The 22,813-nt window shown below is 42.2% G+C and overlaps 1 protein-coding gene across 3 annotated transcripts in view; it reads right to left on the bottom strand.

Moving 5' to 3' along the window:
• The window catches only part of msrab (methionine sulfoxide reductase Ab), a 150,521-nt gene that overhangs the window by 76,474 nt on the left and 51,234 nt on the right, over positions 1 to 22,813 (bottom strand). For all 3 annotated transcript variants that reach the window (XM_061896019.1, XM_061896020.1, XM_061896018.1), the window contains exon 5: positions 22,461 to 22,565. In XM_061896019.1, coding sequence (XP_061752003.1) covers positions 22,461 to 22,565 — 105 coding nt within the window. The remainder of the gene's footprint in view (positions 1 to 22,460; positions 22,566 to 22,813) is intronic.

Here is a 22,813-nt window from a genome sequence, read left to right as displayed (position 1 = left end):
CGGGGATAGCAGGTCCATTCTGTGTGTCATACTTGATCATTTCGTGATATAACCATATTTTTGCTGAAAGGATTTAGTAGAGAACATCCACGATAAAGTTCGCAACTTTTGGTCGCTCACAGAAAAGCCCTGCCTTTACCGGAAGTCACAGACGATGACGTCATCCGGTGATGGCTCCTCACACCCTCACATTGTTTTTGATGGGAGCCTCCAACAAAAAGAGTTATTCGGACCGAGAAAACGACAATTTCCCCATTAATTTGAGCGAGGATGAAAGATTCGTGTTTGAGGATATTGATAGCGACAGACTAGAAAAAAAAAAAGAAAAAAAAAGAATCAAGTTAAAAAAAAAAAACGCGATAACATTGGGACGGATAAAGATGTTTTTAGACACATTTACTAGGATAATTCTGGGAACTCCCTTATCTTTCTATTGTGTTGCTAGTGTTTTAGTGAGTTTAATAGTACCTGATAGTCGGAAGGGTGTATCCGTGGGTGTGTTGACGCCAATGTCTGATGGAAGTCGACGACAGCTGTACGGACGACACAAGCTCAGCTGATCTCCGGTAAGTGGTGACTATTTACCACAATTTTCCCACCGAAAACTGCTGGTTGACAAATGGTCGGGAACCAAGTTCGCTTCACCGCTCTGATCCATAGTAAAGTTTCAATTCCGGGAATTTTAAACAAGGAATCACCGTGTGTTTGTGTGGCTAAAGGCTAAAGCTTCCCAACTCCATCTTTCTACTTTGACTTCTCCATTATTAATTGAACAAATTGCAAAAGATTCAGCAACACAGATGTCTAGAATACTGTGTAATTATGCGGTTAAAGCAGACGACTTTTAACTGTGTGTGTGCGCAGCGCTAATATTTCCTAATAGTCCGTAACGTCACGCGTACACGTCAGCATTCTGCTACGTTTTCAACAGGACACTTCGCGGGAAATTTAAAATTGCAATTTAGTAAACTAAAGAGGCCGTATTGGCATGTGTTGCAATGTTAATATTTCATCATTGATATATAAACTATCAGACTGCGTGGTGGGTAGTAGTGGGTTTCAGTAGGCCTTTAAAATAAAGCCAATAATGCATTTTTTTTTTTGTGGTCCTTTTTATTTAGAAATGTACCAAAAAGTATCAAAAATATTTTAGTACCGGTACCAAAATATTGGTATCGTTACAACACTACTACGAAGGTCCTGCAGTCCTGGGTTCAAATCCAGGCTTAGGATCTTTCTGTGTGGACTTTGCATGTTCTCCCCGTGAATGCGTGGGTTCCTTCCAGGTACTCCGGCTTCCTCCCACTTCCAAAGACATGCACCTGGGGATAGGTTGATTGGCAACACTAAAATGGCCCTAGTGTGTGAATGTGAGTGTGAATGTTGTCCGTCTATCTGTGTTGGCCCTGCGATGAGGTGGCGACTTGTCCAGGGTGTACCCCGACTTCCGCCCGATTGTAGCTGAAATAGGCGCCAGCGCCCCCCGCGACCCCGAAAGGGAATAAGCGGTAGAAAATGGAAATGGACAACACTACTCACTTATGTGCGATAGTACTAATATAACAAATTCCACGTATTCCAAGAGGATAGACTCATCTTTGTTTCAGACCGACAAAGGCTAACGACTTTATTTTCTTCAAAAAGCATAAAGACTATTAACACCAAGGTTCATGGACTATTCTCTGCTTTCAAAACTTTTACCTTTTAACATAGAGAAGTCTTAATAACATAATGAAGACACAGAACCCCCCCGCACATACGCACACGTGCCGTACAATCTCCATAAATTAGGGCTGTCAAGCGTATGCCGGAGCCTAATAACTGACACCTGGTAATGAGCACCCCATTTGGGGGGTAGAGAGGCTTGAAGGGGGAAGGGGGTGGCAGGGGTCAGAGTCAGGGGTCAAGTTCGTCTCCTGTGGGGTTTAGTTTTTTGGGGGTTTTTTTAGAAGCTGGGGGGGAACACTCCCCTAAATTGAAGGATTTTGGTGACTCAGGACGACATGGGGGTACCCCCAAAAGGGAATTGGCGTGTGTCGTTGCCAGCTGGGGTGAAGATATTATCATTAGGGAATATTCATGCTCATTTGTGAGGAGACCAACGACCATCAGCATGACACTGCAGATGGGCTGATTTGGTTCTATTTTGGGATGGTTCCTTATTCATGCTACAACAATGACCAAGTCTGATACAAAGTCTGTTTGCTGATATACAGAGATTACAGTCGTCGCAATGCCAGTATTTTGGTACTGGTACTAAAATCTATTTCGTGAAAGGGGACCACCAAACATGTCATTATTGGTTATATTTTAGGAGACAATCTTATGATACAATAAACACGTTTCATTTGCAATCATAGAACAATTTTGGCATTAAATAACATAGTGACCATACTAAACAACTAGTCTTTTAGTAGTATGTAAACACGTTTCGAAGCGACCGGAATGAGAATCAGCACCTCCAAGTCCAAGTCCATGGTTCTCGCCTGGAAAAGGGTGGAGTGCCATCTCCGGGTTGGGGAGGAGACCCTGCCCCAAGTGGAGGAGTTCGAGTACCTAGGAGTCTTGTTCACGAGTTGGGGAAGAGTGGATCGTGAGATCGACAGGCGGGTCGGTGCGGCGTATTCAGTATTGCGGATGTTGTACAGATCCGTTGTGGTGAAGAAGGAGCTGAGCCGGAAGGAAAAGCTCTCAATTTACCGGTCGATCTACGTTCCCACCCTCATCTATGGTCATGAGCTTTGGGTCATGACCGAAAGGATAAGATCACGGGTACAAGCAGCCGAAATGAGTTTCCTCCGCCGGGTGGCGGGGCTCTCCCTTAGAGATAGGGTGAGAAGCTCTGCTATCCGGGAGGAACTCAAAGTAAAGCCGCTGCTCCTCCACATCGAGAGGAGCCAGATGAGGTGGTTCGGGCATCTGGTCAGGATGCCACCCGGACGCCTCCCTAGGGAGGTGTTTAGGGCACGTCCAACTGGTAGGAGGCCACGGGGAAGACCCAGGACACGTTGGGAAGACTATGTCTCCCGGCTGGCCTGGGAACGCCTCAGGATCCCCCGGGAAGAGCTAGACGAAGTGGCTGGGGAGAGGGAAGTCTGGGCTTCCCTGCTTAGGCTGTTGCCCCCGCGACCCGACTTCGGATAAGCGGAAGAAGATGAATGGATGGATGGAAACACGTTTCTCCTCCAAACATATTGCTGGGTATTGTGGCTAAACAGCTCAATTTTTGTTTCATCTGACATCACATGGACAAAGATAAGGCCTTCTGGAGGGAAGTTCTGTGGCATACTTGCCAACCTTGAGACTTCCAATTTCGGGAGGTGAGGGGTGGGGGCATGGTCGGGGGTGGGGCGGAGGTGTGGTTGGGGTGGGGGGCGGAGTTAAGAGGGGAGGAGTATATTTACAGCCAATTCACCAGTATTTCATAAATATTTCATATATATATATATATATATATATACAGTATATTTATGAAATACTTGACTTTTAGTGAATTCTAGCTATATATATTTATTTTATTATATATATAAATAAAATAAATAATTTAATTTTAGATGGCACCTATCAAATACACAGTAATAAAAACACAGTTGTTCTACTAACTGTACTGTGCTTGCTGGTTACTCAAAAAAAAACAACAACACTTACCTTTCACTATTTGAGTAACCTTTGTTCTGCCATTTGCGTACTGGCCAATCAAAAAGCAACCCTGCCCATAACGCTATAGCCAACATTCACCAGGAGATGGCAACAGACAACATAGATCACTCTATTACAGACGGCGTCGCCATGGCTGTAACTTCCTCGTTCTTCTGCTTTGTCTCCTTGTGTGTGCAGTTTTTTATTAAAATCCGTAGATGTTGTAACGTGATTGGGTAGGCAAGCTGTTTATAAATGGGAAAGCGGACGTGAAAACAGGCTGTCCCCACTCATGTCCGCATGGAGCTAGAGGGGGCGTGGCCTCCAGCTCCAGCTGAATTTCGGGAGATTTCCGGAAGAACATTTCTTCCGGGAGGTTTTCGGGAGAGGCGCTGAATTTCGGGAGTCTCCCGGAAAATCCAGGAGGGTTGGCAAGTATGTTCTGTGGTAGCATCATCTACAAAAATACCAAGAATTGCTATTGCGACATCTAGTGGACACATTTAGAACAGCAGTATTTTTCATTCAAAAACTTGTGCGATAAGAAACATGTTTATGTACCCTAATATTTTTTGTAAAAACAAAGCCAATAATGCAAATTTTTGTAGGTTCCTTTATTTAGAAAAGTACCGAAAAGTATCGAAATAATTTTGGTATCGTTACAACAATACCCTGAACACGATGACTTTGAATATGACCAATGGATGATCCTGTAACGACTTGGTATCGGATTGATACCCAAATTGGTGGAATCATCCAAAACTAATGTAAAGTATCAAACAACAGAAGAATAAGTGATTATTACAATATAACAGAGATGTAGATAGAACATGTTAAAACATAAATAAGCAGATATTAACAGTAAATGTACAAGAAGATTAATAATTGATTTTCTACCACTTGTCCTTAATAATGATGACAAAATAATAGAACGATAAATGACACAATGTTACTGCATACATCAGCAGCTAAATTAGGAGCCTTTGTTTACTTACTTACTAATAAAATAAAAGTTGTCTTGTATGTTCACTATTTTATTTAAGGACTTAACTGCAATAAGAAACATATGTTTAATGTACCCTAAGATTTTTTGTTAAAATAAAGCCAATAATGCCATTTTTTGTGGTCCCCTTTATTTAGAAAAGTACTGAAAAGTATCGAAATAATTTTGGTATTATTACAACACTACCCTGGTTACATTAGGACTTTGAATATGATCAATGTATGATCCGGTAACGACTTGGCATCGGACTGATACCCAAATTTGTGGTATCATCCAAAACTAATGTAAAGTATCAAACAACATAAGAATAAGTGATTATTACATTTTAACAGAAGTGTAGCTAGAACATGTCGAAACAGAAAATAACCAGATATTAACAGTAAATGAACAAGTAGATTAATAATTCATTTTCTACCACTTGTCCTTAATAATGATGACAAAATAATAGAATGATAAATGACACAATATGTTACTGCATACATCAGCAGCTAAATTAGGAGCCTTTGTTTACTTACTTACTGTCACGTGGGGGTCGCATCTTTATGCGGAATCGTTCCTCCAAAGCAACACGGACACTCCGGACGAAAACGTAAAGGTAAGATATGATTTACCACACAGACAGAAACAAACGAAAGAAAAGCGTGCCGAACGCACGGGAAGCTAATGCAACAACTTAGCACAGAGTCTAGAACAAGTACATAAACGTGACTGTTGCCTACCGCAAACAAGGAGGCCAGGACAAGTGAAAAAAAGGCAGGCTTAAACAAAGCAACACAGACACTCCGGACGAAAACGTAAAGGTAGGATATGATTTACCAAACAGACAGAAACAAAAAAAAGTGCCGAACGCACGGGAAGCTAAGGCAACAACTTAGCACAGAGTCTAGAACAGTGGTTCTTAACCTGGGTTCGATCGAGCGGAGCCTCCGCCGCAGAGGTCAGGACACACCCGACTCACCGTGTAAATAAAAACTTCTCCCTATCGGCGTATTATGTATACGGCAACTGCAGAAGTCACACTAATTTGCAGGTGTGTAATTGGTTGGGAGTTAATGCTCTGTGTTGGTTTTGTTCTTTGAACAAGGTGATGTTCATGCATGGCTCATTTTGTGCACCAGTATAAAAACATATAACTTAGTCTTGAATTTGAAAAAAAAAAATGCATTTTATGTATCACCAAAGAAGGGTTCGGTAAATGCGCATATGAAACTGGTGGTGTTCGGTACTTCCAACAAGGTTAAGAACCACTGGTTTATAACAAGAACATAAACGTGACTGTTGCTTACCGCAAACAGGGAAGCCAGGACAAGTGAAGAAAAGGCAGGCTTAAACATTGTCTCTTGATCAGACACAGGTGTGTCCCAAAAAACAGAGGCAGGTGAAAATCATAAGTAACCATAGTGACAAAACAAACAAGGAAGTGCAACCAGGAACTAAAGAAGTCCAAAACTGCCAGAACATAACTAAACTAAACATGATCCGGACCACGGATCATGACACTTACTAATAAAAGACAAGTTGTCTAGTATGTTCACAATTGTATTTAAAGGGGAACATTATCACAATTTCAGAAGGGTTAAAACCAATAAAAATCAGTTCCCAGTGGCTTATTTTATTTTTTGAAGTTTTTTTCAAAATTTTACCCATCCCGGAATATCCCTAAAAAAAGCTTTAAAGTGCCTGATTTTCGCTATCTGTGAAGCCATCGTCCATTTTCCTGTGACGTCATCCAGTGATGCCAATACGGATAGCACAGCAAGATATAGCGACATTAGCTCGGATTCAGACTCGGATTTCAGCGGTTTAAGCGATTCAACAGATTACGCATGTATTGAAACGGATGGTTGGAGTGCGGAGGCAGATAGCGAAAACGAAATTGAAGAAGAAACTGAAGCTATTGAGCGAATAGCTATTGACGCTATTCGACCATGTTTGCCTTAGCATCGCCGGTAAAATGTGCAGACCAACGATCGGAAGTTGTGACACTGGATCAACTTAAATCTGTCGATTGGTAAGTGTTTGTTTGGCATCAAATGTGGTTGGAGGGAAACGCTGGATGTAAATATAGCTACAAATGTACATACAGCTAGCCTAAATAGCATGTTAGCATCGATTAGCTGGCAATCATGCCGCGACCGAATATGTCTTATTAGCACATAAGTCAACAACACCAACAAAACTCACCTTTGTGATTTAGTTGACTTTATCGTTGGAAATGCATCTGCAGGTTATCCATACATGTCTGCCTTAGCACCGCCGGTAAAATGTGCAGACACTCTGGCACATTCAATAAGGGTCTGGCGGCAGATTTCTTTGACTTTATCGTTGGAAATGCATCTGCTTTGAGTGTCGCATGATACCCACACAATCTTGCCATCTCTGTAGTAGCATAGCTTTCGTCGGTAAAGTGTGCGGAACAAACGACTGACCACTTCGTCGGCTTTCCCCACACCCTCGTATTTTGAACACATTTTGCCCAATTTCTTGCCACTTTCGCATCTTTGGGCCAGTGGTGCAACTTGAATCCCTCCCTGTTAGTGTTGTTACACCCTCCGACAACACAACGACGAGGCATGATGTCTCCAAGGTTCCAGAAAATTGTCAAAAAAACGGAAAATCACAGAGCTGAGACCCAGTGTTTGTAATGTGTTTGAGAAAATAGCGGCTTTATTACCTAAGTGACGTCACGTTCTGACGTCATCGCTCCGAGAGCGATAAATAGAAAGGCGTTTAATTAGCCAAAATTTACCCATTTAGAGGTCGTAAATCGGTTAAAAAAATATATGGTCTTTTTCCTGCACCATCAAGGTATATATTGACGCTTATATAGGTCTGGTGATAATGTTCCCCTTTAAGGACAAACTCGCAATAACAAAACATATGTTTAATGTAACATAAGACTTTCAGTTAAAATAAAGCTAATAATGCATTTTTTTGTGGGCTCCTTTAATTAGAAAAGTACCGCGTGGCGCAGTGGGAGAGTGGCCGTGCGCAACCCGAGGGTCACTGGTTCAAATCCCACCTAGAACCAACCTCGTCACGTCCGTTGTGTCCTGAGCAAGACACTTCACCCTTGCTCCTGATGGGTGCTGGTTGGCGCCTTGCATGGCAGCTCCCTCCATCAGTGTGTGAATGTGTGTGTGAATGGGTAAATGTGGAAGTAGTGTCAAAGCGCTTTGAGTACTTTGAAGGTAGAAAAGCGCTATACAAGTACAACCCATTTATCATTTATCATTTATTTACCGAAAAGTACCAAAAATAATTTTGGTACAGGGTACCAAAATATTGGTTTCGGGACAACAATAGTGCAAACACGTTGCGACAGACTCGAGTGACCTCCAGTATTGTATGGTCCTTAAAGGGGAACATTATCACAATTTCAAAAGGGTTAAAAACAATAAAAATCAGTTCCCAGTGGCTTGTTTTATTTTCTGAAGTTTTTTTTTAAATTTTACACCTCCCGGAATATCCCGAAAAACTGCTTCAAAGTGCCTGATTTTCACTATCGCTATATCCACTCGTCCATTTCCCTGTGACGTCATACAGTGCTGCCAATACAAACAACATGGCGGTTACCACAGCAAGATATAGCGACATTAGCACGGATTCAGACTCGGATTTCAGCAGCTTAAGCTATTCAACAGATTACGCATGTATTGAAACAAATGGTCGTAGTATGGAGGCAGATAGCGAAAATGAAATTGAAGAAGAAATTGAAGCTATTGAGCGAATAGCTATTGACGCTATTCGGCCGTAGCATGGGTGTACCTAATGAAGTGGCTCATAGCATGGCTGCCTTATTAGCATCGCCGGTAAAATGTGCGGACCAAACGATCAGGACTTTCGCATCTTGTGACACTGGAGCAACTTAAATCCGTCGATTGGTAAGTGTTTGTTTCACATTAAATGTGGGTATCTAGTTTCAAATGTACATACAGCTAGCGTAAATAGCATGTTAGCATCGATTAGCGTAGCATGTTAGCTTCGATTAGCTGGCAGTCATGCCGTGACCAAATATGTCTGATTAGCACATTAGTCAACAACATCAACAAAACTCACTTTTGTGATTTCCTTGACTTAATCATTGCAAATCCATCCGCAGGTTATCCATACATCTCTGTGCCATGTCTGCCTTAGCATCGCTGGTCAAATGTGAAGACACTTTGGTACATTCAATGGGGGTCTGTCGGCAGATTTCTTGCCAGTGGTGCAACTTGAATCCCTCCCTGTTAGTGTTGTTACACCCTCCGACAACACACCGACGAGGCATGATGTCTCCAAGGTTCCAAAAAATAGTCGAAAAAACGGAAAATAACAAAACTGAGACCCGGTGTTTGTAATGTGAAAATGGCGGGTGTATTACCTCGGTGACGTCACGTTCTGACGTCATCGCTAAAAGACCGATAAACAGAAAGGCGTTTAATTTGCCAAAATTCACCCATTTAGAGTTCGGAAATCGGTTAAAAAAAATACATGGTCTTTTTTCTGCAACATCAAGGTATATATTGACGCTTGCATAGGTTTGGTGATAATGTTCCCCTTTAACTGACGCAGCATCAGCGTATCGTATCATAATAGTATGTGGCCTAAAAAAAAAGGAAAGGACGGATGAAGGAAAGGAAACAAAGAGGAGAAGAAAGGGGGTAAGGCCTTGGTTGCAACAAAATGGAGGTGGGGAGCTGAGGAAGAGCAGGGATGATGTGGGGGTTGGGATGGGGTTGCTGAGGATGAGGAGCTGGGAGGAGAGAGTGACTAAGAGATAAAAGAAGAGCAAGAGTGTTTATGTGGTGAGTGGATGGCCTCGGGGAGCTCTGCTCTACGGATGTGCTGACGGGCTGAGGGGCCGCGTGTTCGCTCAGTCGCTCGCTCGCCTGCTATCAGGGCCCGCCATAAAGAGGCTAGGGGTGAAGGTGAGATGGGTGGCGGGCGAGGTGAATGTGGCAAACGAGGGAGGAGAGAAGTGGGGGTTTGGGAACGGAGGTTCAAAAAGGAGAATTGGAACACGTTGGTATGGGTCGGGGAATAAAAAGCTGATTGTGGGGCTTAACGGGGGGATGAGACGTTGGCAGGTTAATGGAGCAGCGAGAAAAGACGTTCCTTGTGGAAAACACGGCGGGGGGGTGGGGAGGGGATGAAGGCCTTCATATAGGGAGCTTAGTTGGATGTATGAACAATTAAATAATATCTGCTCATGCGTGGGAGTGAGTCGGGAACGTGTGCACACCAGCCCGTCATCAAACCCATGATTGCACTTTGACGCGCCGATGTCACTTTGACTGGGGAGAGTTTGTCGCCGCGCGCCCATGTGTGAGCTTGCATTATTGAAGAGTTGTCATAACTCAAAACATAAGGAACGACGCGTCTTGAATTCAGGGGTGTGATGTGGTTTTGGAGAAGGAGGGTTGGGCGGGGGTGGGGGGTTGGTTGTCTTTATGCAACATCCCAGAGAAGCCGGCAGATTGAGACTATAGCGTTGCTGAATATGGAAAGAGGGCACACAGCAAAGGCTGCCGGGAGTTTCTGATTGGCTGCTAATGTTGCTATCCAAGCCGGGATTGGCGGAGACGACGCAGCCCCGACATCACGTTGTCGGGACTAAACCCTTTTGAACTGAGGCAAAAGCGGAGAGGCGCGGATCCCGAATCGCACGCGTTAAAAAGAACGAGAGCATGAACTCTGAACATGCGTGCACATGTGACAGCTGCGTCGGTCCAAAAGTGCGCATGCAGAAGTGTCCAAGTCCCGAAACTTCCCGCATTGCCCTGAGAGCGTTTCTATAAGGTGGACGGAATAAATTGGAGCTTAAGCACGCGTGAAGGCACAGCCAGCGGGCCACATCACGCCACATTTGTCAAATCAGAGGGAGAATTTCTGTTACACGTGAACACAGAATTTGGCGAGGTGGGTTGGGGGGCGGGGGAATGGGTAGACGGCGGAGACGGCAGGAAGTCACGCTCGCCCCCAAAAACTTAAAGATAAAAGAGATTTTGGAAGGTGCCCATCCTTAACTGTAGCGTAGACAAACTGCGTAGGTTGTAAATAAAACATGAGAAGAGACAAGTGTGGGAGTGGGGGGGACGGGGGGGTTTAAATGCATGACTGCGCTTTCGGACCCGTTATGCGTCTTTGACCGTGGTGGGCAGACACACACTACCTCCACTAACGACTCAAACGCAACAATATCCCCCGCTTCCCTTCGACTATACGACTTTTTTCAAAGTCCCCTCTTTCTTAACGGTCGGCTAATGAGCCCGCCGACATTTATATTGTATTTGGGTCACGTTGAATATGGAAGCGCAATCATGACGGATGCAAAACATGACGGCATCGACTGAACCGTGTGTGTGTGGTGATGAGCAAAGGCCTATAAATCTTTGATTCACCTTTTTCCCAACTTGTCATACCACCCCCTTGCCCTTCCGTTCCATATGAGTGAGCAGAGTAGCTCTTTGCCCGTCCCCACGCTCTCTCATGCCCCGCTCCCGACGTGCACACGCTCCTCCAGCGCCCTCCCGGTGCATTAATGTTCTTACATCACCTCCTCCAGTGGGCAGGTCAAACAAAGAGAGACTCACAAAACGAGATGGAAGGAAAGACGGGAAAAAACGGGTAAGCCATTAATGTCCACATAAAACATGTAACCTGCCGACATCAAATAGAGCCCAATCAAAATGTTCGCTCTAAGGCCCTGTCTACACTAAGTCGTTTAAAGAACTACTGAAACCCACTACTGCCCACCACGCAGTCTGATAGTTTATATATCAATGATAAAATCACGCAACACATGCCAATACGGCTTTTTTAGTTTACTAAATTACAATTTTAAATTTCCCGGGAGTTTCGTCTTGAAAACGTCGTGTAATGATGACGTGTACGCACGAAGTCACAGGTTTTAAAGGGGAACATTATCACAATTTCAAAAGGGTTAAAAACACTAAAAATCAGTTCCCAGTGGATTGTTGTATTTTTTGAAGTTTTTTTCAAAGCTTTCAAAAAAGCTTTAAAGTGCTTGATTTAAACCTTAAAGATGTGACTTTAAGGTTTTACTAATTACGTATAAAATACTACACGGTCTAGCTCCAGCCTATCTTGCCGATTGTATTGTACCATATGTCCCGGCAAGAAATCTGCGTTCAAAGGACTCCGGCTTATTAGTGATTCCTAGAGCCCAAAAAAAGTCTGCGGGCTATAGAGCGTTTTCCGTTCGGGCTCCAGTACTCTGGAATGCCCTCCCGGTAACAGTTTGAGATGCTACCTCAGTAGAAGCATTTACGTCTCACCTTAAAACTCATCTGTATACTCTAGCCTTTAAATATACCTCCTTTTTAGACCAGTTGATCTGCCGCTTCTTTTCTTTCTCCTATGTCCCCCCCTCCCTTGTGGAGGGGGTCCGGTCCGATGACCATGGATGAAGTACTGGGTGTCCAGAGTCGAGACCCAGGATGGACCGCTCGCCTGTATCGGTTGGGGACATCTCTACGCTGCTGATCCGCCTCCGCTTGAGATGGTCTCCTGTGGACGGGACTCTCGCTGCTGTCTTGGATCCGCTTGAACTGAACTCTCGCGGCTGTGTTGGAGCCACTATGGATTGAACTTTCACAGTATCATGTTAGACCCGCTCGACATCCATTACTTTCGGTCGCCTAGAGGGGGGAGGGGTTGCCCACATCTGAGGTCCTCTCCAAGGTTTCTCATAGTCAGCATTGTCACTGGCGTCCCACTGGATGTGAATTCTCCCTGCCCACTGGGGGTGAGTTTTCCTTGCCCTGTTGTGGGTTCTTCCGAGGATGTTGTAGTCGTAATGATTTGTGCAGTCCTTTGAGACATTTGTGATTTGGGGCTATATAAATAAACATTGATTGATTGATTGATTGATTGATTTTCACTATTTGCGATGCGACTATCCATTTCCCTGTGACGTCATACAGTGCTGCAAATGTAAACAAACAAGGGCGAATACCACAGCAAGATATAGCGACATTAGCTCGGATTCAGACTTGGATTTCAGCGACTTAAGCGATTGAACAGATAACGCATTTATTGAAACAGATGGTTGGAGTATGAAAGTATTGAAGAAGAAACTGAAGATATTGAGCGAATAGCTTAGCATCTCCGGTAAAATGTGCGGACCAAACGATCAGGACTTTCGCATCTCGTGACACTGGAACAACTTAAATCCTTCGATTGGTAAGTGTTTTTTTCGCATTAAATGTGGGTGGAAGTAAACGTAATATAGTTGCAAATGCATCTGCAGGTTATCCATACATCTCTGTGCCATGTCTGCTTTAGCATCGCCAATAAATAGCATGTTAGCATCGATTAGCGTAGCATGTTAGCATCGATTAGCTGGCAGTCAACATCAACAAAACTCACCTTTGTGAATTTGTTGACTTTATAGTTGCAAATGCATCTGCAGGTTATCCATACATCTCTGTGCCATGTCTGCTTTAGCACCGCCGGTAAATAGCATGTTAGCGTCGATTAGCGTAGCATGTTAGCATTGATTAGCTGGCAGTCACGCCGCAACCAAATATGTCTGATTAGCACATAAGTCAACATCAACAAAACTCACCTTTGTGATTTTGTTGACTTTATCGTTGCAATTGCAACTGCAGGTTATCCATACATCTCTGTGCCATGTCTGCCTTAACATCGACGGTAAAATGTGGAGACACTCTGGCACATTCAATGGGGGTCTGGCGGCAGACACTTTCGCATCTTCGGGCCAGTGGTGCAACTTGAATCCCTCCCTGTTAGTATTGTTACACCCTCCGACAACACACCGATGAGGCATGATGTCTCCAAAGTTCCAAAAAATAGTCGAAAAAACGGAAAATAACAGAGCTGAGACCTGGTTTTTGTAATGTGTTGAAAATGAAAATGGCGGCTGTATTACCTCGGTGACGTCACCTTCTGACGTCATCGCAAAAAGAGCGATAAACAGAAAGGCATTTAACTCGCCAAAATTCACCCATTTAGAGTTCGGAAATCGGTTAAAAAAATATATGGTCTTTTTTCTGCACCATCAAGGTATATATTGACGCTTACATAGGTCTGGTGATAATGTTCCCCTTTAAGGAAATATGAGCGCTGCACACACACACACAGCTAAAAGTTGTCTGCTTTAACCGCATAATTACACAGTATTTTGGAGATCTATGTTGCTGAATCGTTTGCAATTTGTTCAATTAATATTGGAGAAGTCACAGTAGAAAGATGGAGTTGGGAAGCTTTAGCCTTTAGCCACACAAACACACGGTGATTCCTTGTTTAAAATTCCTGGAGTTGAAGCTTTCCTATGGATCAGAGCGCGGTCAAGCAAACATGAATCACAACGTAATGTCAACCAGCAGTTTTCGGTGAGAAAACTGTGGTAAAAAGTCGCTTTTTACCGGAGAAAAGCTGAGCTTGTGCCGTACATAAAGCTGCCGTCGACTCCCCTGAGACATTGGCGTCAAGACAACCGTGGACGTACATCTCCGACTATCAGGTACTATTTAACTCACTAAAACACTAGCAACACAATAGAAAGATAAGGGATTTCCCAGAATTATTCTAGTAAATGTCTCTAAAAACATCGGAATCCGTCCCAATGCAATCGCGTTTTTTTTTTTTAATAATTTTTTTTTTCCTAGTCTGTCGCTATCACTATCCTCAAACACGAATCTTTCATCCTCGCTCAAATTAATTGGGGAAATTGTTGTTTTCTCGGTCCGAATAGCACTTTTTGTTGGAGGCTCCCATTAAAAACAATGTGAGGATGTGAGGAGCCATCAACGGGTGACGTCATCGTCTGCGACTTCTAGTAAAGGCAGGGCTTTTCCCTTAACACCGAAAGTTGCGAACTTTATCGTGGATGTTCTCTTCTAAATCCTTTCAGCAAAAATATGGCAATATCGCGAAATGATCAAGTATGACACATAAAATGGACCTGCTATCCCCGTTTAAATAAGAAAATCTCATTTCAGTAGGCCTTTAACACCTTAAACGAATAATTATTTAACCTAAGCCCCGTTTCGGCCACACTAAACCATCGTTTAAGGTTCACCTCCTTGGATAATTTTTCACACGGGTAAGTGTAAAAAAAAAAAGATCGTTTACAAACTGAGTGTGGAGAGGAAGTGACGGCAGAAAAACCGCGCCCCACACAGGAAGTGACGTCAGAAAGAACACGCCACAGCCAGCTTCATAATAAATCTGTTTCGTAACTCGAAGCTAACCACTGGAAATATGGAGGGGAGTCATCCAGACATGCCCGTGTTTCTCCTTCCGTCTGTACAGACGCCTGTGGAAATCACACATGAATACCTTAAGAGAAAGCAATTGCAGCTATTTAGGATACAACACTTCTCCGACAGCAAGAGAACTTTCAAATGTCCAGGTTAGCTGTGATTCTACTTAGTGAAAAACTTTGTCCATTTGTCGAAGACAAGCCGACGAGAATGCGGGCTCCCGTGGATGTGATAAAAAAAGGTAGCGTGTGCTGTGTATTACCTGGACGTCGAGGGAAAACTAACTCCGGAAAACGGCGAATGCTTTTGGACTGGCAAAGCAGACTGTATCAGTTATTGTATTGTCTTGTATTGAATTGATTAACGTGGACTCCGACTTAAACAAGTTGAAAAACTTATTCGGGTGTTACCATTTAGTGGTCAATTGTATGGAATTTGAACAGTACTGTGCAATCTACTAATAAAAGTTTAAATCCATCAATCAATCAAAACTTGTCTGCCATGTTTGTTGCAGACTCAATGTCTAGGTCCAGAGTATATAAAGCAGGGGTGCCCATTACGTCGATCGCGAGCTGCCAGTCGACCGCGGGGGGTGTGTCAGTCGATCTCGAGCCAGGCTTTTAAAAAAAATAGACCTAAAAATTTGTGATCATCAATCTTCACCAAGACGTCACTTAAATGACATTCACGGTACCGGAGGGTCTTGTGAGATGACGCTGGCTGCTGCAAGATCATTATTATGAAAATATGACCGAGAGGAAGGCGAGAAACACTTTTTATTTCAACAGACTCTCGCGCCGTACCTTCCGTCAAAACTCTAAAGGCCGACTGCACATTTCCTATCTTCACAATAAAAGCCCTGCTTCATGCTGCCTGCGCTGACTAAATACAGAGTCTCGGAAAACTGGCGTGCACAAGCGATCCCTCAGAAAGCTGGCGTGCACATCACTTGTGCACGCCAGCTTTCCGAGACTCTTATTTTGTTAGCGCAGGCAGCATGAAGCATGGCTTTTATTGTGAAGATAGGAAATGTGCAGTCGGCCTTTAGAGTTTTGAGGGAAGGGACGGCGCGAAAGTCTGTTGAAATAAAAAGTGTTTCTCGCCTTCCTCTCTGTCATTTTTTCATAATAATGAACTGGCAGCAGCCAGCGTCATCTAACAAGACCCTCGGGTGCCGTGAATGTCAATCAAGCAAGCTACGGAATTTGCCGCCAATGTTTTTCTTGTAAAGTGTATGGAAGCTGGATGAATTAGATGCCAAAAACCAACCACTTTCATGTGGTATTGTACAGAAAGGACAACTTTTTTTCTCCTCCATTTGAAAATGTGGGCGTTATCATCATTACTGTCTGATTCCAATCAATGCAAGTCATCAGAATCAGGTAATACACAAACTTATATTCTTGTCTTCGTGAAAGAAAGACATCTATATGTGTTACACATGCTTGTATTATCATTAAACACATTTAACTTGTTTACAAAAATGTCTCTTTCATAAATAAATAAATATAAATGATATATATAAATGAGGTAGATTTCCTCGAGTTGGTCAATTGAAAAGTAGCTCGCCTGCAGAAAAAGTGTGGGCACCCCTGGTGTAAAGTCACCAAAAAGAAATGGACAATGAAGGTGAAGGCAAAAGATTGAGGCGTGTCCTGACCAGCTATCTAGATCCCTAGATTGATTGTTGTCAAATGTTCATTGTCACATTGTGTACTTTTGTGTCCGATAAAGATTTGATTAATTCATGATGGCTCAGGTGTGATTCACTACAATAGGGCCCCACAGCACACTGGATTTCAGTTAAATTGAAATACCACAACACTGTATATTGTTTAGATAAGTTAAATTTAAGAACTTGCACACAAAGCAACACTGGAGGTGACTATGACGTGCGCATTTTCCGCGCGTGCGTACTAGGTGTAGGGCTGGGTATCGTTTGAATTCGAACGATTCTGATTCCGATTCTTTGTTTCGATTCCGATTCCTAACGATTCTCAATTCCGATTCTTTAAAAAAAAAAAAAAAAAAAAGGCAGGGTCAAAAAAAAGTTGTGGATATTTTAAATGAGCTAGCTAACCTACAGTCTTTCTGAATGAAATAGTCTGACATTCTCCATCAATTTTAATTCTATTAACTTTTTATGAACTTTAAATTCCTCACAAAGCTGATTTCACTGAGCTCTGTAATGATGTAACACTTCTCCACCTTGTACTGGGATCAATGTGTTTGCCAGGTAGTCCCTGAAAGGTGGTATGTATGTTGAGTTGAGAGTTTTCACCATATCCCTGCAAACATAAACAAACATGTAAAGTTGCTGTTACTGTTTAGCCCAGTATCAATTAGCTTAGCTCTAACGTTATTGCTTAACTGACCTAAATGTTGGAGATTCCACCTCTGAAAAGGGATGCAGTCTTTTGATTATGTGTGCAGTGACCTTTCTGTGCCGCTATGGTGAACGGAGTACGCTGAGCACATGGCGGAGCCTGGCTAGCAGGTTGTAAATTGTCTATGAAAAAATATGCGGGATTATTTGTTAGCTGCCTCAACGTTGGCGCAAAACACATTTTTTATTGCATATGTATTGTTTTACTAACCGGATTTGGACTGCAGTGCAGTCACCGAGGTGCCAGGCTGGGCGTCGGAGCGGAGCCAGAGGAAGAGGCAGAGGAGGACGGTCGGCGCAGTGCGTCGAATATGGGACACGCATTTATTTGTACTCCATGAACTCGGAGGTGCTTCATCATGTTCGACGTGCACCCTCCTCCTAAGCACGAAACAGTCCTGTCGCACGTGTTGCATTTCGCAGATATTTTTTTTTTTTTTTGTAAAATAAAGCCACACTTTCGACCGTCGACGACCGCTATCCATGCTTGACTGACTCGCTCGGCTACATAGGCTCGGCTATGCTAACACTTCCGGCGGTGGGCGTTTCTTCGTTAGTGTTCAACGGCTTCTTCTTCCGGGACGGCGGACATTTTTTTTTTCCGGTCGGCGGACTGGGTATCGAAACTAGGAATCGGAATTTAAACTTTTGAACGATACCGGGAGAATCGGAAAGTTAGACCCCAGGAAGAATAGTCTCCACTGCGGTGTAGACTAATGGGGATCCTTAATAAACTAAACTAAGTCCCGGTTCCAATCGATACTCGATACCCAACCCTAATTAGGTGGCGTTGAGCCGAGAGGGTGGGGTTCTTAAATGACCATTGTGTGTGTGTATGGACAAGGATAAGATTAGGTGAGATGTACCCTGAATAACCTTAAACAGCTCATTGTAGAAGGGGCCTAAAGTTACACAACCCCTCCCCGCAGAAAAAACTAAACAAAAGCTAAACGACCAGGAACAGGATATGGAACAATGTACGGCAAATGGAAATTATAACAATAAATAATACCCAGGCTTGGGACAAAAGACATAAATCAATTAATAAAAAATTGAAAATGTACTTGATAAATTTGCCGACATTAATAAATGACCATGTTGGTGTATGTTTGTTTTCTTCGTCTCTTGCTTTCCAACAGGGTGTGAGAGGGTTCACTGTATGCGTCACTCTTAGCACCTGAATAGGGTTTTCAATAACAGAATAGGAATGGAGTTCACAATCTTTGTATCGTTGAGTGGAGGCCAGTAGTGTTGTCCTGATACCAATACTTTGGTATAAGTGTTATATGACGCATAAATAACCAACTGAAAAAGGGCCTGGTATGTTAACGTAACATATTAAGGTAAAAGTCATTCAAATAACTACAACCTATAGAACATGCTATATGTTTACCAAACAATCTGTCACTCCTAATAAAAAAATCCCATGAAATCTTATACATCTAGTCTCTTACGTGAATGAGCTAAATAATATTATTCGATATTTTTCGGTAATGTGTTAATAATTTCACATAAGTCGCTCCTGAGTATAAGTCGCACACCTGGCCAAACTATTAAAAAAACTGCGACTTATAGTCCGAAAAATACGGTATAATGATTGTACTTGTTTGAACTTTTTTCACTTTATAAAATCAACCAATAAGCATACAGCATACTTGTATTCTTTCTATTCAACATTTGGTTGATACGGGGAAAATAAAGTTATACATTTGAATCTTGGACCATGTCATATTCTGGTTTTGTTTCTGTTTTATTATCATCCTGTGTTGCATTCGACGTCTTTGGTTCCCGGTGGCACTTCCTGTTTGGTTTTCTGTTGTCAGGGTAACTCATTCAGTGTCACCTGATTCTGGTTAGTCGTCACGCACCTGACTTGATTAGTTGTCTCCTTATTTAAGACCACCCTTGTTTTACATTCGGTCTCGGACTATAGTTTGCTACACGCATCAAGTGACATCGCTCTTCCCGCATTGTGGTAACTATCTTGTTTCACCCATTAGCTTCCATGCTATTTTGTTTGTTTACTTGTCCCTAGTTTACATACTAGCGCTTTTTGTTCATTCTAGCTTCCACGCTAGTTCTGTTTGTTTTGTCTGTAGTACTTATGTGCCAGTATTTCTGTTATTAGTTTGTTTTTGTAGTTAGGAATAAATCATCATTCCTACCTTAACACTGTGTTCCATCTCTGCTGCACCACGAGAACGCAAATGCCACCCAGACGTCACAAAGACTAAGATTAAAATCATAACAGTCCATGAATTACCATACTTTTTGGTACTTTTCGAAATAAGGGGACAACAAAAAATTGCATTATCGGCTTTATATTAACAAAAAATCTTACGGTACATTAAACATATGTTTCTTATTGCAAGTTTGTCCTTAAATAAAATAGTGAACATACTAGACAACTTGTCTTTTATCAGTAAGTAAGCAAACAAAGGCGGACCGGTACTTTTCAGAGGCAGTATAGTACCGAATATGATTCATTAGTATAGCGGTACTGTACTAATACCGGTATACCGTACAACTCTAGAGGCCAGAGTGCTAGCTGATAGAGCCTCGCTAGTCACAACTCATTAGTAAAGAGCACCGAAAGGTAACAAAAATTAGGAGGAAAAATATGATTGCAAAGCCAAATGTGCCTGCGTGGGAATATTTTAGCTTCAAACAATAAATAAAACCTACACTTGAGCCGAAAAGATTAAAATGAACTCGATAACTTTGCTGTTGTGTATGTTTCCTCCGTCTCTCGCTTTCTAACAGGGCGCAAGGGGGTTCACTCTATGCACTACTCTTAGTACCTAAACACATTTATTCAGGTCTATTTCAATGGACGAAATAGTCCTAACGTTTAACGTCCTTATGGTTAAAAGTGTTTAACTTCATATAAAGTCTGCCATTCTTGAATCCAATGTTTTCCTTTTTTCCAGTGTCGATAAAATTGATTGATTCCCTTTTAAAATGATCTTGGAAGGCAAACTTGCCAAGCACAGATTGATGTACTTGAGATTGATCTATCGATACATCGATCAATCGTTACACCTCTTATACATAAATATATGTATACATATATATATACATATATATATGTGGTCTAGCGAGTCCACAGTTTCCAAATATAATTTAAAATGTGGACTCGTCAGACCACAGAACACTTTTCCAATTTGCATCAGTCCATCTTAGCTGAGCTCGAGCCCAGCCAAGCCGGCGGCGTTTCAGGATATTGTTGATAAATGTGTTAGGCTTTCCATAGTGGAGTTTTAACTTGCACTTACAGATGTAGCGACCAACTGTAGTTACTGACAGTGGTTTTATGAAGTGTTCCTGAGCCCATGTGGTGATATCCTGTACAAACTGATGTCGGTTTTTGATGCAGTACCGCCTGAGGGATCAAAGGTCCGTAATATCATCACTCACGTGCAGTGATTTCTCCAGATTCTCTGAAGCTGTTGATGATTTTACGGACCGTAGATGGTAAAATCCCTAAATTCCTTGCAATAGCTCATTGAGAAATGTTGTTCTAAAAGTGTTTGTCAATTTGCTTACAAATTGGGGACCCTTGCCCCATCCTTGTTTGTGAATTACTTAGCATTTCATGGAAGCGGCTTTTATACCCAATCATGGCACCCACCTGTTCCCAATTAGCCTGCACACCTGTGGGATGTTCCAAATAAGTGTTTGATGAGTATTCCTCAACTTTATCAGTATTTATTGCCACCTTTCCCAACTTCTTTGTCACGTGTTGCTGGCATCAGATTCTAAAGTTTATGATAATTTGCAAAAAAAAAAAGTTTATCAGTTTGAACATCATATATGTTGTCTTTGTAGCATATTCAACTGAATATGGGTTGAAAATGATTTGCAAATTATTGTATTCCATTTATATTTACATTTAACACAATTTCCCAACTCATATGGAAACAGGGTTTGTATATATATATTTTTTTATTCTTATTTTTTTTTTATTGTTATTCAAGTAAATGATATTTGACTACTGTGTTTTTAACATTATATTTCATTAAACTTAAAGGGTTCATAAAGGGGTCATAACATTATTTGCTTTTTACATTTAAAACGCTTCTTTGTGGTCTATATAACATGTAAAGGTGTTTTTTTTTTTTTGTTAAAAATGAGCATAGATTATGTTTAACAGACCATCTTTAAGCCGCTTTCTGACCGTCTCTTCAGGATGTGATATTTTGTGGCCAGTCTAATTTATGTGGCTCCATTTCATCTGTGTCTTCTCCCCGTCAGCCGTGTATAGTTTTTTAGCGCTTCCATATCGAGTCTACTGACAGATGTAAGTTACAACTATACGCAACTTCTTTTTAAGAAAATGGCAACAGCAAAGGATGCGTGTACATGTACGAACCACTCTGCCCCACAATTAGAGAATCAAGAGAAAGGAAAAAATTATTGACTACAATGGCGAGCTCGCTTAAAGCACTTTGGCTATATTTACACCATACATGGAGACTGACATCACACTTGGGAAAAATGTCAACAATGGGGCAAATTCCTAACGGCTCATTTTGTTTTATGAATACATCCGCCATGTCTCCATGGTTTGATTTCAACTTTTCAGGATCCTAAATACACAAAAACAGGTACCAATAGGTAAGAAAAGTTGGTTTTGTATAATCGGCCCTCAGGCATGATCCTTTTTTGCTTGATTAACCATTATTGTGTTTTTTCTGACAATCACTTTCTTCAGGCTTTGCAGTTAGAGATTACAGCGCCACCTGCTGGTTTGGCAGACCCCTGAAAACTTGTAAAGGCCTACTTGTGCAGGAACACACTTTTTTTTTTAAAAGCCAAACTACTAATGTATATTTTTAAGCACAAATGTTCTTTGGGGATTTCTCCAAAACTAAAAAATTTTTTTAGATCGAAGGTCAAATTTGTTCAAATATGAGAAGTCAAGTTGCCTTGATTCAATCTTTGCGGAATACCTGGATCTTCTATTAAAAACCATGATTTTTGGTGGGCTCCATGCACCACACTGGAAGACACATTAACAGTGTCTGGCATTGACTCCCACTCACGAGACGTCCCCCACCCCATCACAACGTACACGTATGCACACGTCTGGGCAGCATCCTTCTGCTCCAATACACCCTGTACCCCTACGGGATGCCTCTTGTTAGAGAGGCGACATTTTGGTGGGGAGGTTTGTGCGTGCGAGCACCACTTCTACTACCTTGTGTCGGATCGTGGTTCTCCCAAAAGTGTTTAAGCAGCTCCTCCAGGCTAATGTCTTTGGTAGAGAAGACCACCCTCACGACCTCGGTGTGTCCAGTCAGCCCTGCAGAAAGGAACACAACAGAGTTCAACACAATGGGTATCAGGGCATGGCTGTTGCCGTTTTACTTCATCCAGTCTTCTTTTTGCATTTTCCTCCACACTTATTTCCAATTGCCAGGACCAAGAATAAAGTTATTGAGAACAGTTTCTAGTTTACAATTTATAAAATATACACCAATGATGGCGCATAAAAGTGATGTCACTTAAACAAGACAATCTAAAAATTATTTAAAATCAGCGTTAAACAAC

This window comes from Nerophis ophidion, linkage group LG03 (genome assembly GCF_033978795.1).
Source record: "Nerophis ophidion isolate RoL-2023_Sa linkage group LG03, RoL_Noph_v1.0, whole genome shotgun sequence".
NCBI lineage: Eukaryota > Metazoa > Chordata > Actinopteri > Syngnathiformes > Syngnathidae > Nerophis > Nerophis ophidion.
This window is presented reverse-complemented; position numbering and strand designations above follow the sequence as displayed.